At 43.3% G+C, this 18,451-nt stretch overlaps 1 protein-coding gene across 1 annotated transcript; it reads right to left on the bottom strand.

Moving 5' to 3' along the window:
• Nucleotides 1–4,278: 4,278 nt before the first annotated feature.
• LOC118774138 (GAS2-like protein 2A) lies at nucleotides 4,279–17,409 on the bottom strand. The gene is made up of 6 exons (XM_036523296.1): nucleotides 16,872–17,409; nucleotides 14,997–15,235; nucleotides 14,098–14,205; nucleotides 13,535–13,631; nucleotides 11,284–11,557; nucleotides 4,279–6,328 (listed from the first exon to the last, which is right to left on the bottom strand). Exons 1-6 carry the CDS (start codon nucleotides 17,227–17,229, stop codon nucleotides 4,432–4,434), a joined length of 2,973 nt encoding a protein of 990 aa, XP_036379189.1. The 5' UTR covers nucleotides 17,230–17,409; the 3' UTR covers nucleotides 4,279–4,431.
• Nucleotides 17,410–18,451: the final 1,042 nt, after the last annotated feature.

Consider the following 18,451-nt stretch of genomic DNA (forward strand, 5'->3'; position numbering starts at 1 on the left):
CACCCTGACAGCCCAGAATAGAAAGAAAGACAGAAGAAAGCACAAGGTGCTAGTGCAATAACTTCAGCCCAGACCAATGTGATATCACTATGCTGACACGGCCCTCTCAGTTAATCTTGAAAAGTAATACAATATTTTCTCTTGGCAAGAGCACTGTTCAAGCTGCATTTAGACATTTTAGCTCAATTTTCTTCCTTTGTGTGTTTGTTTATTAAGGTTTTTTCTCCTTCATAGTTATTTTTTTACCTGTACTGGCTTCTTTTAACTTAATGAAAGTTTCCATGCAGACCTATCTGCTGTCAGCCCTTAAGTCCCGATTAATCCTTTGACCTTTGTCAGAATCTCCTCATTGAAGTAAAGGAGATGACGATGTCCTCTGTGTACACAGGTTCACCCTGCAATTGGGGAGATGGGGGGGGGGGGGTGTTTGTGTGTAATAAACTGTGAACAAATCAACACTTTGGTGGTGGAGCAGCCCAGTGATTGCCTGGTGCCCCATATTTTACAAGGAATCTCCTCGTCTGACAATGGAAGGTTACCTCTTCCTTCCAGAACTTTCTCTGTGTCAAACAAATGTAAGTGAAGGCAAATTATACTCATATGGTTAAGAACTGGTGAATATGAAATACTGTTAAGGTGTCCTGTGCTTCCCAGGATGTAACATTGAGATGGCTTATCAATAAAAAAAGTACAAGTATGTTTGGCCTGTGTTGAATTTTGTCCAAAGCTTGATGTTAAGGTCAAAGAACTTTAGAGATATTTTGAATTTTGCCAGGTATTTTCATAAAAATATGCATATTTGTAACAAGCACAAATACACTTCTGCCCACTCAGCTTGTGGTTGAATGCAGAAGGCTGATATTGAAATCATGCTGTGTGATCTGTGCAGTAGTTCTCTTAAAAAAGTGAGCGTTCAAATGGAGTTCCATCAGGTGCATCTTGATTATGTAGGTCATGTTTGAGGGGAGGTAATGAATAAAAGATGCAAGGTGAGAGGCATTAAATATGACTCCTTCATCTCCCACTGTCCTAACGCAAAGTATTCTTTGATGAAAAGATGGTTCTTGAATATGTTATATCCGCTCTTTTGCCAGACATAAATGTCCTCATACACAAGAACGCTTGTAGTTGGTTGATTGGCTGTTGGTGATCAGCAAATGAGAGCTCACCTCTGTTATTTGTAGATGGATAATTTGCATTTGAATTCATACAAATATAACTGTTACGTTGGCCTAAGGCAGTCATTAGTATGTGGAACATTACATTTCTTTTGAAGCTGGCTAATTGTGTCCATCAGTGTCATCTCTTTCCTACTGATATTTGCATTTCAATGACATTTGATTGCGCAGATTAGTCAGTTATTCAGTTTTGGTCGCCTTGGACATCCTTTATGATGATACTACAGACTAGTCTCTATTTGCATTCAAACGGTAAGAGGCTTCCTTCTCTATACAAGCAGGCCAAGGTAAATACCAAAGGGGTTGTGCTACATTATAATTCCTGAAGAAATTTGGGTTCATTTCCTTTCTCGCCTGCAGGAGAATGCAAATATTGATAGCGCAATCAAAGGATAAATGAAGTGGTAAATCAGAGTAGACAGAACAGGTAGCGTTGCTGACGGGCTGTGATTGTGCAGAGGTAATCTTGCACACCCCATTTATGCTTTGCTATGCTTTGTCAGGGGATTCACAGTGGTCCCCTGTAGTAAAATGCAAATAAATCAAACCGGTGTTGAATCAGTCTCATCTTATCTCATCAGTCTCTCTTATCTCATTTCTAGGTCTTCTGCAGGTGGTTATCATCTTTATTGCCAAGCATCTGTATCCAGTCATAAAGATTAGTAACAACCATAGCTTGTTCCACTGGGTTTACGTGTACTTAGACTAGTATTTGTCTAAGTATTTGTTCTGTACATGTTTTTGGTAATATTTGACCAACTTCTTTACAAACGGACATTCCTGGCATGCAGTAGTAATACAGCATTAGGGAAGAATTTATGACGCTAATTCAGATATTTGTGAAATAGGATTCAAATACTACAAGATGAAATGGACAACTAGAAATTGCGAACTACTTTGATGACTATCATAACTGATAAGCACCGTCTGACCATCTCCATGGCAAATACAGAACACAACTCCTTGTGTGTTTGATACACATGCAGTTTGTTAACGCAGTTAATTATTTTTCTTGATAATAATTATTTACATAAATCAGTGGCATTTTCGCATAAGAGCGAGAGAATTAAACCCAGCTGTACTTGTGAAATATTTGTGCGACTGACACTTGATCTTCTCCTGTCAAACTGCTGTTTGCTGCAAACCCATTACTGTTGGTTGATTTAAATGGGTCAGTCGGGGTGGCTATGTAACGCGCACCATGTGGCCATGTACTGTAACACATATATGTATGGATCGATATCCATAATTAATTGCTTTTGAATCAAACGAGTTAGAATGAAGTAATTGGTTCTGTTTTCTAGCTTTCTGTTGTTTAACATCTTCATGGTTGTTGTTTTACCTCAAACAAGAAATTTGCCCTCACATTCTGAAACTTCAGACCCAATTTTTTCATCACTAGTCGTTGTTTGACTTTGGAAATACACAATGTGTAACACAAAATTCCTCATTAAGTATTCAATATTTTTAATCATCTATTCAAACATTTTTGTCCACATTGACAACCATACAAAATAAATCGAGAAAAATTAAATTCGCTCATTAAAACAAATAGAATCGCGTTTTTGAAGATAAAATCGATTGTTTCTCATTTGCATCTTCGCTCTTGCAGTGTCATTGCGCAGACCGGTAAATGGTAGCAGTTTTCAAACGCTTCCTCCCCACTTCAATTTGAAGGCAGCGGAGAACATGACATGCAGGGGGATCCGAACAAGCACAGCTGGTGTAGTGAGACCGACAGCAGTTCTGCCGGTGCTATTTTTAGCCCAGTCTCCATCTCCCCAGCTTTATGCCAGGAGATATTTATAAGTCTACAGGCTGCAGTGGCCGTGAATAAAACGCACAAGGTGACTGGAATGCGCTTCGGAGGAGAGTTGGGATACTGGGGCTTGTGGGTGTGGTCTGGGTTTGCTACTAAGAGTAGATGAGTGATGCACCTACTCTACTTTCAGACATATGTCAACCAGAATGAACTTCAGATTTCAACTGACTCATCAAAGCCTGGTTACAATCTGAGACACACAGTTATTTTAAAAGAATCTATTACAAGGCTCTGTGATTCATTCCAAAAGTCTGTTTGAATTGAATTAACAGGAAGCTTCCGTGATTTGAATACGATACTCTGTTGATACCAATGCTATCCGTATTTCTCTTTTAGATTGCTGGATATTTTCTTTTGTCCCTAGACAGTTAAACACCTGCCTCTCGGGCAGGACCAGTCTGATTGGGTTTTTGACAGGATTAGATGGCTTTGTATTGTTCCAACAGGAGTTTGAAATACAGCCATGCACCTTCCCTTAAACCAGCCACACAGGACACACAGACAGCCCACTTATCTTTTGTGCTTTGATGAAACAGAACCTTTACTTCCTTTACTTCAGTGACAGCTGAGAGACACCCAACTGCGATGGATAATAAGGTCTGAAGTCTCCTATTCTGCTGCGCTCTCCAGCTGGGCCTGATGTAGGTTTACCATTAAAAGGCTGCATTCGAGAGGGCCCACTGCTGTAATGTTGAATGGGCTGGAAATGTGATAAATGGATCAAGCTTTTTTTTTTCTGCAGTCTCAAACAAAAACTGACATGACGGGTACCTTACACTGCTCTTTAACACCAAGAAAAAAATAAAATTACAGATGGATACCTTCATGTTCAAATGTTTTTCACGCCTCTGTAAGATGTCATATTCAATTCTCTTTATTATGGAGAACATGCACACCGAGGAGGTTTATAGAGTGAGAGCACAGTTAACCCCTCGCCATGCTCTTTTTGTCATCACCCGCAGTGACGCGTTTCCCAGTGTGCAATAGCCCGGGTATGATCAGCATGTTGGACTCGGTATTACCCTCAAAAATGACACAGGCTCTTGTGTACCTCTTAATTAGTACCCCCTCAGACCCCCTGATAGGGCATCCTCTCATACTGCTGCACCCCAATCCCCACCCACTCACACCCACTCTGAGGGACAACTCACATATAGTTGCTATGTAGGGTTGAGAATAACATAAATGAAAGGGTTTAGGGGTCATGCACTCTCCTTTGATAAACCTCCTTTTGAAAAAACCAAGACAACTCTGCAACATAGCTCTGAGTGGGGCTTAACATGTATGTTAGTACATTAATATCTTGTTAAGTATTTCCTGCCACTGCTAAATATGAGTGTACTGGTGGTATGAGCTTATTTCCCTGAGACACTTTTGATGCAAATTACCCCGCTATTAAGTGCGAAGCATAAGAGTGATGTAAGCAGGCAGTCACACCCAGGATTCCTGCTCTTGGTTCCCCAGCCCCTCCTCTAGTGATTTTGTTGTGGTGGCCCTAGCCCTCATGAGGCAGCTGCCCTGTGAGGGGCGTATGGCAGCCGTGGGGCCGGGTTGGAGGGTAGGGGAAGAGCAGTGTGAATCGCGTAGGTCAGGGCTAGTGACTCGGCCCCCAGGCCTTTTGGCCCTTCGCGAGTCGCGGCCAGGCTGGCCTCTCCTGTAGGACAGCGGGGTGGGGATCTTAGAGGGCTTCTTCTCAGGCCTGTGGTCCCGTCGGGGTCGGACCCTGGGCCGTAGTTTCAGCTTGTAGATGGACGGCACCCTCTCTGGCTTCTTCAGGGCCCTCTTCTGCTTGAAGGACGGGGTCCTGGGTTTGGTAGGACTGTCTGTGGTGGCAGCAGAAGATGCAGTGCTGGAGGCCTCAAGAGCCGCAATGGCCTTGGCTGCTCCTGCACTGGTATCATACTCTGCGTAGCCTGGCCTCCCAGCATCTATAGGCTCCTTTGAATCCACGCTGGAGCCTAGGGAGGACCAGGAGCTTGTCATGTTGGGTTTCACCACTGTGAGGTGACCTGAGCCCGCCTCCTCACGACTTGCTTGGGGAATGGTTCTGGAGCTGCCGGGGAGTGTAGCCACCCAGCTTTGCACATCTACCTTGTCGAGTGGCATCTTCCCTTCAGAGGGCTTGGTGGTTACCTCACGGCTGACTTCACTGGGATCACTGGAATCGGATCTGGGCATGCCCTGAGCAGTGTACCGCGAGACAGAAAGAGATGGCTTGGAGGTGGAGAAGAGAGAGAAATCTTCAGCAGGGTGCTCGTGCTGATGCTGAGGCTCCGGCTTGTAGATTTCCTGGGTGTCTTCAGAGCTGTTGTCATCACCTGAGTCCATGCCGAGGAGCTGCATGTTGCACAGGATCTCGTGCTCCAGGCTCTGGTACAGACTGGCCTCTTGAGCAGGGCTGATGGGTGGTGGAGGGAAGAGACACTCCCTTTCACCTTCCCTGTCATCCTCCTCTCTGTCTGCACTGCTGAGCTCCTGAAAGTCCCGCAGATCGGTAGCCAGACTGTCAGATGCTATAACGCTGACGCAAATTGTGCTAGTGTTGAGGGAGTCCCCCTGTTTAGCAGGGAACATTGATGCATTGTGTGCTGAGCTTCTCCAGCCCTGCTTTCTCTTCTGTGTGGTGTCTCCATTTAAAATGCTGCTCAGAGGGGCTTCCTGGGAGCTGTCAGGGGAGGGTTTCCTTTGGACTGACTGGTCCACCGCACCGCTTGCCCTCTGGCCTCTCCGGACAGGTGTAAAGGGTCTCACTTCCGGTTCTCCCAATATGTTGCCTCTCATCTGCTTTGTTGGACTAAAGGAGCGAATGAATTGTAGGGCCTCTGGCGGGCTGTTGTCTTCAGTGTGCTGGGCAGGCACGGCAGTTTGTCTAGGGCCAGGATGGACGTTCTTGATGGGGCTGCGGCACCGTAATGGCGTGAAGGGCCGGGCGGAAACTGGCCCTCCTTGCCTCTGTGTGTTAACTGGGCTGGGGGCTCTGTTTTGGGACTCTGTGCTCTTTGTGCTGGATGTAGCACTCTGCCTCAGCTTGGAGGAAAACTGGGATTTGGTCCAGGTCTGGGCTAGCCTGGAGTCTGGGGAAGGCTGCGGGTGGAGGGAGAGCTGGCCCGGGCTCCTCTGGAAGACCAGTGGTGTTTTGGGTCTCTGGGTCTCTGGCTGCGAGGCTGGGGAGGGCTGGATGGGCCGGGGGAGACTGCTGGCAAGGCGAGGGGAGGGTGATGCGCGCGTGACCTCTCTGCCTGTCCTGGTGGAGGCCGTGTGGGTTGAGTCAACCCTGCTCTCTGAGGCCAGTGGTCTGCGAGTGGGTGTGGCTGACCTCTCCCTCTGTCTGGAATCATACAAACACAAATATTTCATTACAGAATCTGTCAGAGGAGCTGCACAAGCAGAACAACTATGGCTCTACAGAGAAGCTAGGCCCGTGGAATTAACATGGGAAATGCAAAACATAGTAAGTATGATCAAAAAGGATAACAAGAAAATAACACTGTAACAGGGGTTGTGTCTTGCATACTTTTACACAAATGGATGGTGACAGCCTTTTTAGCAATAATTTAATATTTGCTGCAAGATTTACAATATCCCACCTGGGTATTTGAAGCAATCAATTCTCCACATTTTTGCTCCTGTGTGATTGGTATTTGCTCACCACAGACAAGCAAATCTCTCAGTGTCTTTCACACTGAAGTCTTTTTCTTTCCCAATGACACTGTGCAACACGCAATCTGGTAAATCTCTCACATTTCTTTTGGCTGTCAAAATGAGACTTTGTGTCTGCTAACAAAAGATTTTTTTTAAAAAAAAGACCTCCTTTGAACAAAATAAAAGAAGTTTATTCAAAAAGTTTTTCTCTGACGAAACAGGCATGAAAATTCCTGCACAAGCCTTCAAAATCATTTATGCACATTTACAGTTTATTGAAGTTATACAACAGGACAGTGGCAAAAGATGTGCACAAACGCTGCAGCCAATCACAGTCTGGCTTTGTAACCTTTACCTCTTTCATACATAATACTTTGGTGCTATGGAGACAAGAGAGGAAAGGTTACAATGCATTCTTTCCCTCCAGCCCTATCAGCAAATGACACTGGTGAGCAATCTCCATCTAAACAATTAGAACTGAGATTGCTAACTCAGTGGAGCTTATATTTCAGTAATGAAGAAAATAATAATGTTCCATCACTCACATTCCAGTCCTTGGCTCAAGGACCATTACATATTTGAAAAACCTTCAAGTCGCAAATAACACACAGAACACATTGCATTGTCAATACACGGTAGATATTATATAACACTGCAATATTCACTTAATAAAAAAAGCTATAATGAATTTTCCAAATTGTCTTTCAGTAGTTTTGCTTTTGTACTTATGAAATGGAATTTCTTTCAAGATAAGTAATGACAGCACATTGCTTGACGGGACAGCAGTGATCCCTTAAATAAGACAGAGCTTCTTTCTCATGTATTGTGACTACAGTAAGAAAACCTCAACAATGCTGACACAGTCATGAGTGTTTGTGAGCACTACACACTGGGAATGAAATAAACACTGGGAATGATTAAGTTGATTTCTCAGATAGCACCAGGCTTTCACTGCAGGAAGGCATAGCTATTTTTACAATGCGAAGCACCAGACTGGGGCTCTGTGGGTCTGTACCAGAACCCCACAGTGAAGCTTAACTTCCAGCCATCATCTCGTATTCGCGCACTAGCATGAGCTGAAAAACCCTCTCTGAATTTGGCTGCCTGGCTCCCCAGTCTGCCGTCTCTTAAAGATTTCAAGCATCAGGCCGCCATGACTGAATAGAATCCCCAAATCAAAGCTGAGACTCATCAAACTGAAGCCCTTCAGACGGAGACTTCCAGAGAGCGCTGTGATCCGTGCGCCTGAATCATGGGGGTCTCTCAGAAACTATTCACGGAAGGGCGAGCTGTCAGCTGCGAACACATCTTCACCACAGAGCCCTGGATCTCAGCTGCGGAGACTGCCCCGGCTCTTCTGTGCCGCTCTTTCCCCACTTGGTGACGGCGCAGAAACCAAGGCTGTATTCTGGAGGTGCCTCAGCATTACAAAACCCCCATGGACCTGGATGCCAAGGTCCAGCACATTTTCCAGCTATCTTCTGGGGACTGAAATTTCAGAACTGGTGAGGACTGTTTAAATCAGCTCAATTAACGGAGTCGTTGGTGGAACTGAAGTGCTTCAGTGCTGAGCTGGAAGATGAACCTGTCTGTTCAGGTCCAAGATTAGACACTCCTGATGTAAAGTATCCAAAAACCCCACTACAAATAAAGCTCCATCTATAGGAGTCAAAACAATGGCTCCAGAGAAGAACGTGTGCAAGCCACGGCTATCATCTAAGCAGTGTTTTTTTCCTCTTCATGCTCTCTTTTCCAGTATTGTCATTGTAGGTACATGAAGATGTATGTTCATCTGGTCACCTAGTAATAATCTTTAAAGTTGATGCAATGAAGATAGTATTTTACTGATTGGGCAATGCATTCCATATCTGTCAGTAATTGGCTTCTGACAATTGCCTTCTTTTATCTTGTAAACTGACACAACTATCCTCAGTTAAGAATCGGCAGCCTTGTTCCTTCAACAGGTGCCTAATTTTTATAAGCCTGAAAAAGCACTGATGAGTGACATGTGACTGACGGTTGATAAATCCGTACTTCACTCTTTCCGCTTGGGGAAATTTTGCACCTGCGGTGAAATAAAAATGTATATTTTCACGGGTCTTGGTGTTTACTTTCCTTATTTCAGTAGGATGATCTAACCCCAGATAATAACAGTGCATGGGTTTAATTACTGTGCCGGAAAAGAACACCTAGGGCTGGAAGGTGCTGTCAATCAACACCATTCCTCCCAAGGACAACGAAAGAGTATGAGGAAAAGTATAATCGAGTCAAACCAGATAATACGTCTTGCTCCGGAGGACTGGAAACTTCAAAGCTTGGCAATGCGTTGTCTACTTTGAACCCGCAAGGGAAAAGATGACAGATAACAGTTCTTATGTGGCTTCAAATTATTCCTCTGTATTTTTATTTATCTAACAAAGTCATGAGAGATGAGGGGAGGAATACAATAAAATAAGTTTTTTGCCACCACAAAAGAATATTTACATGAGATATTGATAATGATTTATACACAGATAAATCCGCTCATAACAAGTATACTTTATAATGAGAAAATGAAAACATTTTTGCATAGGGATGACAGGATAGGATCTGCGTTCTTTGCACACCTGACAATGGATGACTCTGCTTTCAAACAGGGGACTAATGAGCTGTAAATGATGCCTGGTGACAAATAAACACAAGCTGTTTTTACATATTATTTTGGAGTTTTTCTGTGAAAGGACTGAATATGATCAGAAGAATGACAGAAGATGAAAGAAGAAAGCTTCAAACACAGGAGCATGAAGCAAGAATACACTAGACAACTGATTAAAATACAGTTCTCTCCATGTTTATTCATACCTCTGACTTAATAGCAAGCAAAAACATGCTATAAAGGAAAAATATATGTATGTACTGGGCATTTTGTTTCTGCTTAAAAATGTAAGAAAATGTTATACCTCAATTTTAACAGTACTGCACAGAGCAAATTTGAATTGCTTACAAATGAGTTTTACTCCAGAAAAGATGATGGATACAATCATTCAGTTTAGAGTAATCTTTAAAACTAAACCTCAGACACATCTGCACCATCATTCTGCTTATTGGAAGTGTAACAGAAGCTTCTGAGCTGTAAATAGAGGCAACCCAAGGCTTCCTGTTTTCCTGTGGTAAAAAAGGCAGTAGCTCACAGAGGAGATTCATCAGCAACATGCATTATCATAGTTTCGGTCAGAGAGATCTCAGAAGACTGAATGTAATTGGTCACTAGCCACTAGGGATGGTCATTCACAAAGAATTCACAAAAAATTTGAATCTATGATTTTCCACTGTCATGCCCATAATTAAGAAAATTTAAGGCTGGTCCAGCGGTAACCCCGCCAGGAAAAGGACACACGTCCTTGCTGCCAGGATTTGCCTTGACCTGTGCTCCTGCATAACTGCAGAGGCTTCTGTGGTGAGATAAGATTAAGTACATTTAAATTTAATCATTTAGCAGACACTCTTATCCGGAGTGACTTCCAAAGTGCTAGTACAAACTGCATTTTAACAAAACAGCATGTTGTGCATAACTGTTCACTAATTAATAAGTAATACAATTGGCTATTATGAAAGAATTAAGCAAAAAAAAAAAAATCAAATAAAAGAGGAATGTAAAAAATGAAGAATGGATGAAGGATGAAGAATGTAAAAAAGAAGTGCCAAAACCTCATAAAACACAGCAGGAGGCATCTTGTCATTGTAATCCATGCCAGAAAAGGATTTACAAAATGCTAATTACAGGGATGTGAATAAATGTGACCCTTCTGTTTTCTGGAATTGTGTACAATCTGAATTTGCTTTGTGCAATAGCATCACAATTAAAGTATAACATTTTTATAACATTTTTTAGAAGAGAATATCTTCCAGTATGTACAATTTACAGCATGTTTTTGGTTCCTATTTAGTTGGGGGTAAGGATAAATACAAAGGGCACTGTATATCAGTAAAATACATGCGTTCAGACAGCAACAAATGGATTGCAAGCAAATGAAAACAACCAAGCTGCCAAAATCAACGGCTGGGAATATGTTTTCGGCCGAATTATTCCACTCAACGCTACAATACGTTTGTGTTGACATTCTCTGTGTTCAGTATGGCACTGTTTGCCTTATTAAACCCTTCAGCGCAAACGGGCTTGTCCATCACAGTTCCAAGCCGCTAATGGTTTGCCGGGCAGCTCTCAGTCGGATATGGAGTGCGGCAGAGTGCTCCCCGAGTGTATCTGTGTGGAGGCCAAGTTCAGCTGTCTGCAGCATCTGCTTGCCACTTAAACCTAACGTTTTATGCAAATCTAATGGATCCACGGAATAAAGAGTGCAGCATTATGTAAGCTTCTCTTGACTTGAGCGAGGCCGCATGCTGCTGAGGCCGTGAATAATGCTGTTTTTTCTGTGACAAACACCCCAGCCCTTTGGTCATGTTGGTGAATTAGCTAGTGGTGTGGTCCACCAATGGCAGCCACAAGCATGGCCTGGGTCCTGGCAGCCAAGCCACTTAGACAGAGCGCCCTAGTCCTGACCTGTGCCTGGTAATTCATGTGATGCTTGGCCGCAAGATGACTCCTCACTTTCGAAGAATGGAGCTTGTTCGCTCCCCGTGACAACATTGTCGGATACTTACCGGATGGGAGTGGGCGGCCGGAGCTCTCGGGCAGTTCGGGGGCCTGGGTCTGGAGAGGAAGAGGCGCGGGGTGGCGGATTGCTGACAGGTTTCAGCCCTTTTGACGGGGCGGAGGGGGTCCAGTGGACGGGGGCCAGGGGGGCCTGGGTGCGTCCCAGCACCAGCGTGGAAGGTGCTCCGCCCTGGCCGTCTTGGCGCACCGTCAGGCGGGTCTTGATTTCGTGCACGGGGGTGGCTGGACGCTGGGGGCCGGCCAGCTTAGATGGCTTGTGGGCTGAAACAATGTGTTTCGGTAAATGACAGTGTTGCGGTGATGGTGCAATGGCGGCTCTTTGGTTCGTTACTGCCTTTTAGGATTCGGAGCACAGTCACTGGAATGTGATTTGCTAAACCAATTATTCATGCGTTTGTTGTTCCTGCTGTTCTTGTTGTTGCATTTTAACGATCCTCTTTCCCCGTTGGCAACAGTGAAGCACAATGTGTACCAAAGCACTACCCAAGGCATTCCCCAACATCTAATTCAGAGGAGATTGTGCAAGCAGAGCACACAATAATATTGCAACACCATGCAATACAGCATACACCATGTAAATTGGATGATATGATCACTCCTGTGGTTTTTTTTAGAAGGAAAGCTGTCTAAACTCTGTGGCCTCTTTAATGCACCATTTCCAAATTACCACTTTAAAATGCAGACATTCACAGTACCTTTAAAAAGTCTATGTGCAACACAGCTGCTGTAATCCTTTAACGGTCCTGAGCCTGTCATTAAACCAAATGAAATTTGCACACTGCTGAATGATTCAAAAGCACCTAACTAATTGTTGTAGCACTTCAGCCTTGCTGTCTGTATAACACTTTAGAGGTATTACAGTACTGATTTATACATTGGCACTTGAGTTATGTTACTGAAACTGCTGATGACTGTGACGCTTAATTTAGCCAGTATTTTCAGTACAGAACTAGCTATTGTAGCACAGAGTGACGCATTGACACGTTTGTTCAAAATTGGTCTGACGTTTTCTGTATGTACTGTTGTTGGCGTACTGTTGTTGTATTATATACACTCATGCTCCTTCCTTTATAAGTCACTCCGGATTAATGGCATCAGCCAAATGACTGCGTGTAAACACAAGCCATTTTTAAAAGCACAAAGCATGGGTTGAGGAAACGGCTTTGAGGAAACTTCCTGCTCTTGAACGTCAGTGTCACTGCCCCCCGCCACTGCCACTTTGTCACTGGATTACTCACATTCCTTCATTAAGCAGGCAGCCAGCGCTTTGTGACATCACAGACTGTGGCGCGCTTTCAGGGCTCTGATGTCACAAGCTGTCTGACTCAGAACAGGAAGTCCAGGATTCTGTCCTGGCAGTTCCATCTCAAGCTGTGGGAAACAGGGGGCTCTATCCTGCTTTCTCTCCCAACAGGAAAAAAATCTATTTCTATTTCTAAATCTATCTATTTATAACTCTAATTTGTAACTGCTTACAACTGGGAACTCAAATTATAACTCAAATAATCTGAATTGATATAAACTGTAAACATTGAATAGTGTTATTTTATATACTAAAAGTACTGAATTCACACAACATTCTCAGTTTCCCATCAGACGTTTTGGGTAAATGTGGTCATAGTTTGACACAAATGAAACTGTGGTTCACAATGCATATTCTATATATATAGAAATTAAATACAGTGAATGACTAGGGTACGTACTGACCCCACTATTTCCACATCCTTTTTTGTTTTTGTATGAGAGGGGGAGTCATGATAACCTATTTTATGATGTGGATGTGGGTAACCGACCTATTAATGAGATGTTTACACTGGTTTATTTTAGGGATAAATCCTGTGCAGCAGGCATGGGCAAAGACTGCCATCTAATGACTCACACGGAAAATTAAAAAAGATGATCTGAGCCCACAGAGCATAGATCCAAATGAAAAACATCAATTTCCACAGTAAATGAGAATCACATCAGAGGTTATTTTTCTTATTTACAAGCAAACCCTGTGGATGCCATACTCATTTTAATCAAATACTTTTTGATTGATGATGTTTCCTAGGAACACTGTGGCCTAGACTGATAGGAGATGTGTTTCCCATTCTGCTGTGGGCGTTTGTTGAAAGAACACTGCATATTCTGAACAGAAAGTACAATAAAGTGGCTGATTGGCTGATTGACCGATTGAAGGTGATTGGTGCAGTAATGACATTGTGCGCAGGTGAGCATGAGCGGTGTGGCGCTCACCGAGGGAGGTGCAGCGGCAGGGGTCATGTTTGTCCAGGTAATGCTCCAGTGTGTCCCAGCCGCCTCCCACCCGCACCATCACATGATTCCGCAGGATCTGCACACATAAAGAGAGACAAACACACACACACACACACACATATAAAGAGAGACAAACACTCACACACACACACATTAAGAGGGACAAACACACACACACACACACACACACACATTAAGAGACACACACACACACACACACACACACATTTTTAAATGATTCATAAACAAGCCACCCACTTGAACAGAGATGACAAAGGAAGTGTGTCAAAGCATGAAAAATGACTGGCTGCAAAACCTGCACATTACAGTGGGCACAAAGCTGATCCCTATTTCTGCTTTAAACAAAATCAGGTTTTTTTGTTGACTGAGTGCTTGAAAGTATTGGAAATATATGACTATGCCCATGATGGATTGCAGAGACACTGGAAAGTGACAGGCAGAGAATAAAAAGAGCTGTTAAAGAGAGCGATTGATGATGAAGGGAGCACATTTAGGGAGTGGGGCTTGCTGGCGCACGGTACCCGCACAAAGATGAGGGTGCTGGAGTCCCCCACTCTATACTTCCCCTCAGACACCTTGACCATGGGAAACTGAGACGGGCAGGTGCAGCGGCTCACCAAATGCTGGACCTGGACACACACGAGAAAACGAATATACATGCAGACGTTAGAGAGTACATTACTGTCATTTAGCAGACACTCTTATCCAGAGGAATTTAACGTAGGTTACAGTTTTATCCATTTATACAGTTGGGTATTTAACTGTTTTTGTTGAGAGCGCTGCACCTCACCCCTACGTCACACTGCCGCCCATTGACACAGACACACACACACACGTACGCACACATGCACACACACACACACGTACGCACACAGTTAGAGCTCATTCGCTGCCGCTCCCATAACTGACACTGAGGCACAGCTTTGCCCTCTATCAGTGGATTGACCGAGCAAACTCTTAATAAATCAATGACTAGGTATCTCACAAATCATCTTGGCAAGCCAAAGAGTCTGCACACTTACCCCCACTTGTTATACAACCACGGTACACCTCTGAACCAACAAACACACACCATCCATCCCCCTGACAACAGAGGCCCTGGAGATAGACTATGATTCAATGCACGGCAATGATGAAACTGAAGAAGGTATCTCTGTGGCATGCCTCGTTTAGTTTAGATCTACTTTAGCCAGCACTTAAACAAGAAAACCACTTACAAAAGTAATTTCATGCTGAAGACGTTTTGGAATCCACAGTGATAACTTCTGTTGACATTGCTGTTAAGTTTTCACTGCTAATGCAGTGTTTTTCCAACTTTGCCACAGCACAAGAGACACCTATTTCAGTGATAAACCGGAACCTTTCCGTCCTTCAGCAGTGGACCCATACGCACAGTAGCACTGTGGGATACGGTGCTCACCATCTCATCCAGGTTCTTGAAATCGGACATCCTGCGCTGGGGCCTGGGCAGCGGCGTCTCCTCCTGAGGCAGATCCAGCTCCTCCCGGATCTCCTCCTCGATCTCGTGCTCCAGCTGGATCAGGACGGGCGCCGCCATGCCGAAGCGGGAGGCCCTCCGTGCCACCTCCAGCAGGCACAGCACAAAGTGCTTCTCGTTTTTGCGCAGAACGAGGTCATCTGTCTCGAACATCAGAACATCTGCAGGGGGAGATTTCCCGGGCAGGCGGAAGGGTAACAGATGGGTCTGAGGTCTAAACATGAAGTCTTCACCTAATACTTACATTTCTTTGGGGATAGACATAGTTTTCAAAGTGGTTTCTAATGTTGAACTGCACCCAGGCTCAAACATGAAACTGATGAAAAGTTAAACTTTGGGCAGTCAGTGGTAATCAATACAACAAAAAATCTGTATCTTTCCTGTGAACCACTTCTGCTCGGTCAGTTTTTCTTAGGGTACATACTGAGGAATACAAATATTTTTCAATGCTGCTGCCTGTAAAACCACAGATATATTGGGCCAACAACATCACCTAGTGGTAAAACAACTAAATGCAAGTTCCCACCTTGAAACAAATGAACACGCAAATAACCAGTTTTGGCTTCAAAGAATATGTAAAATGATTTTTAAATCATAAGTGCCACATCCACATATGGAATATTTTAAAACATAATGCATTATATGCAACCTACCACAAATGCAGAGAATGTATTTATATTATTATTTGAGTAAACAATGTAACTACTGTGAAGTGACTGTTTTACTTTGGTATTAAAAGGTGTACTTTAATAAAATAAAATACATACATATAATTATGTATGCATGTGTGTATAAAGATTACACCAATCTGAAAACACTTGACTTTATCTGCAGTCAAGAAAACCAATAAACTGTTGCTGAAAATAGCTGAGGTCCTCTTGTTTTTCACAATAATGCTGTGACTCAAGAGCAACTGGTTACAAAGACCTTTTTTGTCAGCATATGAATGCAGTCTGACTCAGTTGTGTGGGAAATGCAGGATGACATCATACTGTAAGAGTTTTCCACCTCCCACTTTTGAGATTTTCTCAAAATTTGATTTTATCTGTCCAAAATGAAAAGGGAAGACAAATACTTCCCTTGGAAAAAAAACATGGTTGCATAAATGCATGGTTTATCCATTTTCATTTCACAGAATTACTATGGAAAATGTATTAACTGTACTGCATTTTACAAATACCCATTATCATCCTCCTTGGTCAAAGGGGGTAAGAATCATGATACAGGCAAGTGGATGCCTTCCCTGTGTGAAAGCAATCAGGATATAACTGACCCTCTTAGGGGTGGATGACTAATTGTGTGCAATGTGTCTCTGCAAGGTGATTTACAGCAGGGGGTGTGGGTTAATCAAATTAATGCTGGGAATTTGGCAAATAGGTGCACAGAGCTCTTTGATGACCACAATGAATTGGGAGCTGAGTGACCTGTGATATGAAAGGCAGCAGCATCTCCTTCAAGACAGTGGCCCAGTCAGGACACTGGGGCATTATATCAACGATCAAGAGTGAAAACTGCCCCCTTCTGGCCCAACACAGTAACGCCTCGCCTGGCTTCAACCGTCAAGCAGAAAGGTGGAATAAGCGATGACAAAAACGATAACACTGATTGATAGATTTTATTACCACAAGAATAAAGCTATTTGTAAATTGGATAATTACGTTCAAACAAACTAACTTACTCCCTGGCCGGTTTCTGATACAGCTAGCTTGTTAATTAGTCGCTTAAACTAACATCTTTTATGAGCCCTGGTGTGAATATGAGGACATTTTACAATTGATTAAATTCCTTACCACTCACCTTTAATATTCATCTGTTTCCGACACCAGTTTATAAAATTTGAGATGTTGTCCCGAGCCAGGAAGGTGGCGGGCTGTGCAGAATTGACGAACGTCACTCCAGATGTGGGCATGTGTATCCTCCGCGCCTGTTCGCCGTACTCCTGGAGGAACTCCCCTGCTACACGTGTTACATTATTGGCGTGGTAGCACAGGATGGACCCTGTTTCGAGGATCTCCAGAAAGTTGTTCACCGCGATATCAATGCTGTACAGGTCCTTCAGCCACTCGGCTAAATCTTCTTTCATCGCATACAAATACTCCTCGCTGGACTTGAAAGGCTTGATGCTGCGGGTGGTTGCTTGTTCGATACTGGACATTGTGGCTTAAAGCACAGTGCACCGTTCAAATTATAATCAGCAAATTAACTTGCTGGCTGTATTTTAACTTTATTGCTACAACAGCTCCGCAAATAAAGAGTAAACGCAAAATATTTAAATATACATCTCGCTTAACACACGCATGTTGTATTGTTCAAAAGACGAAGTGGATGTGGTAATTTTCCGTAATGTATCCAGATTTTAACCTTAAGAAATCAAAATTATGGTTAGCTACAGTACAGCATTTATCTGGCTCCATATCGTACCTTTACGCCTTGCACAAATGCGACGACTCATAAAGTGTAACTTACCGCACACATCCGTTTAGAAACACTTCTAAAATATCTTATAATCAGTGCAAATCTACAAGAATACCAAAATATAATACTTTAGAGCAAAGTTATCAAACAAAATGCTACATTATTAAAAAGCCAGTATTCCAAAGCACCAACAAGTTGCTTTGTGGAGCACACGAAAATCCTCTTTCAAGTTTATAGCGAGATTTTGTTTTGTAGTGCTGTTCAGCAGTGCTCTCCTTGGTTACAAGATAGCTGGCTTGGTCCAAACATTCCGTTTAACCATTTCATACCCGTGCCTTTTCATTCATGACCTCCGCACAATGGTAATATGTAATCAAACAAATGTAATCTGGTCCATTGAACCATCACCGCGATGATTTAGGTTAAGATAATACATTTCACAGTGCTGTATTTTGAGACCAAATCACTGGAATATTCGTTGTCTGAAAGCCCAAAGTGAAAGACTTGAAATACATTAATTGAAACACAGACGTGCTACCTGCTGTGATCTGTAACCCCCCCCCCCTTTTTTCCCCCAAGATGGTCATTTCTACTCTTTTGTATGGTAGGCGACCACTCATAGTCGGCATAAACATGCAATCACCGCATTCACTCGCGTGCATACACACTTTGAGCAGACTAAGGAATTCGTTCATGGCTGCAGTGTGAATGTCAGTGAACAGACCATAATAGGAAGGACACTGCATTCCTGCTCCACAACATGCACATTACAGAACAGATTAACAGACACCCACTGAGCCCAAGTCAGTTTACTGATGTTGATACCACAGAATCACAATGCAGTATGAAATGTAATACAGTTCTGAGCACAGGAACGAAAATGCCAATTGTTAGCTCTTCCCCCATCCCAAACCCACCTTGGAGCAGTAACGACCTTCACCCCAAAACTGACCTTCATTGTC

This window comes from Megalops cyprinoides, chromosome 3 (genome assembly GCF_013368585.1).
Source record: "Megalops cyprinoides isolate fMegCyp1 chromosome 3, fMegCyp1.pri, whole genome shotgun sequence".
Taxonomy (NCBI): Eukaryota; Metazoa; Chordata; class Actinopteri; order Elopiformes; family Megalopidae; genus Megalops; species Megalops cyprinoides.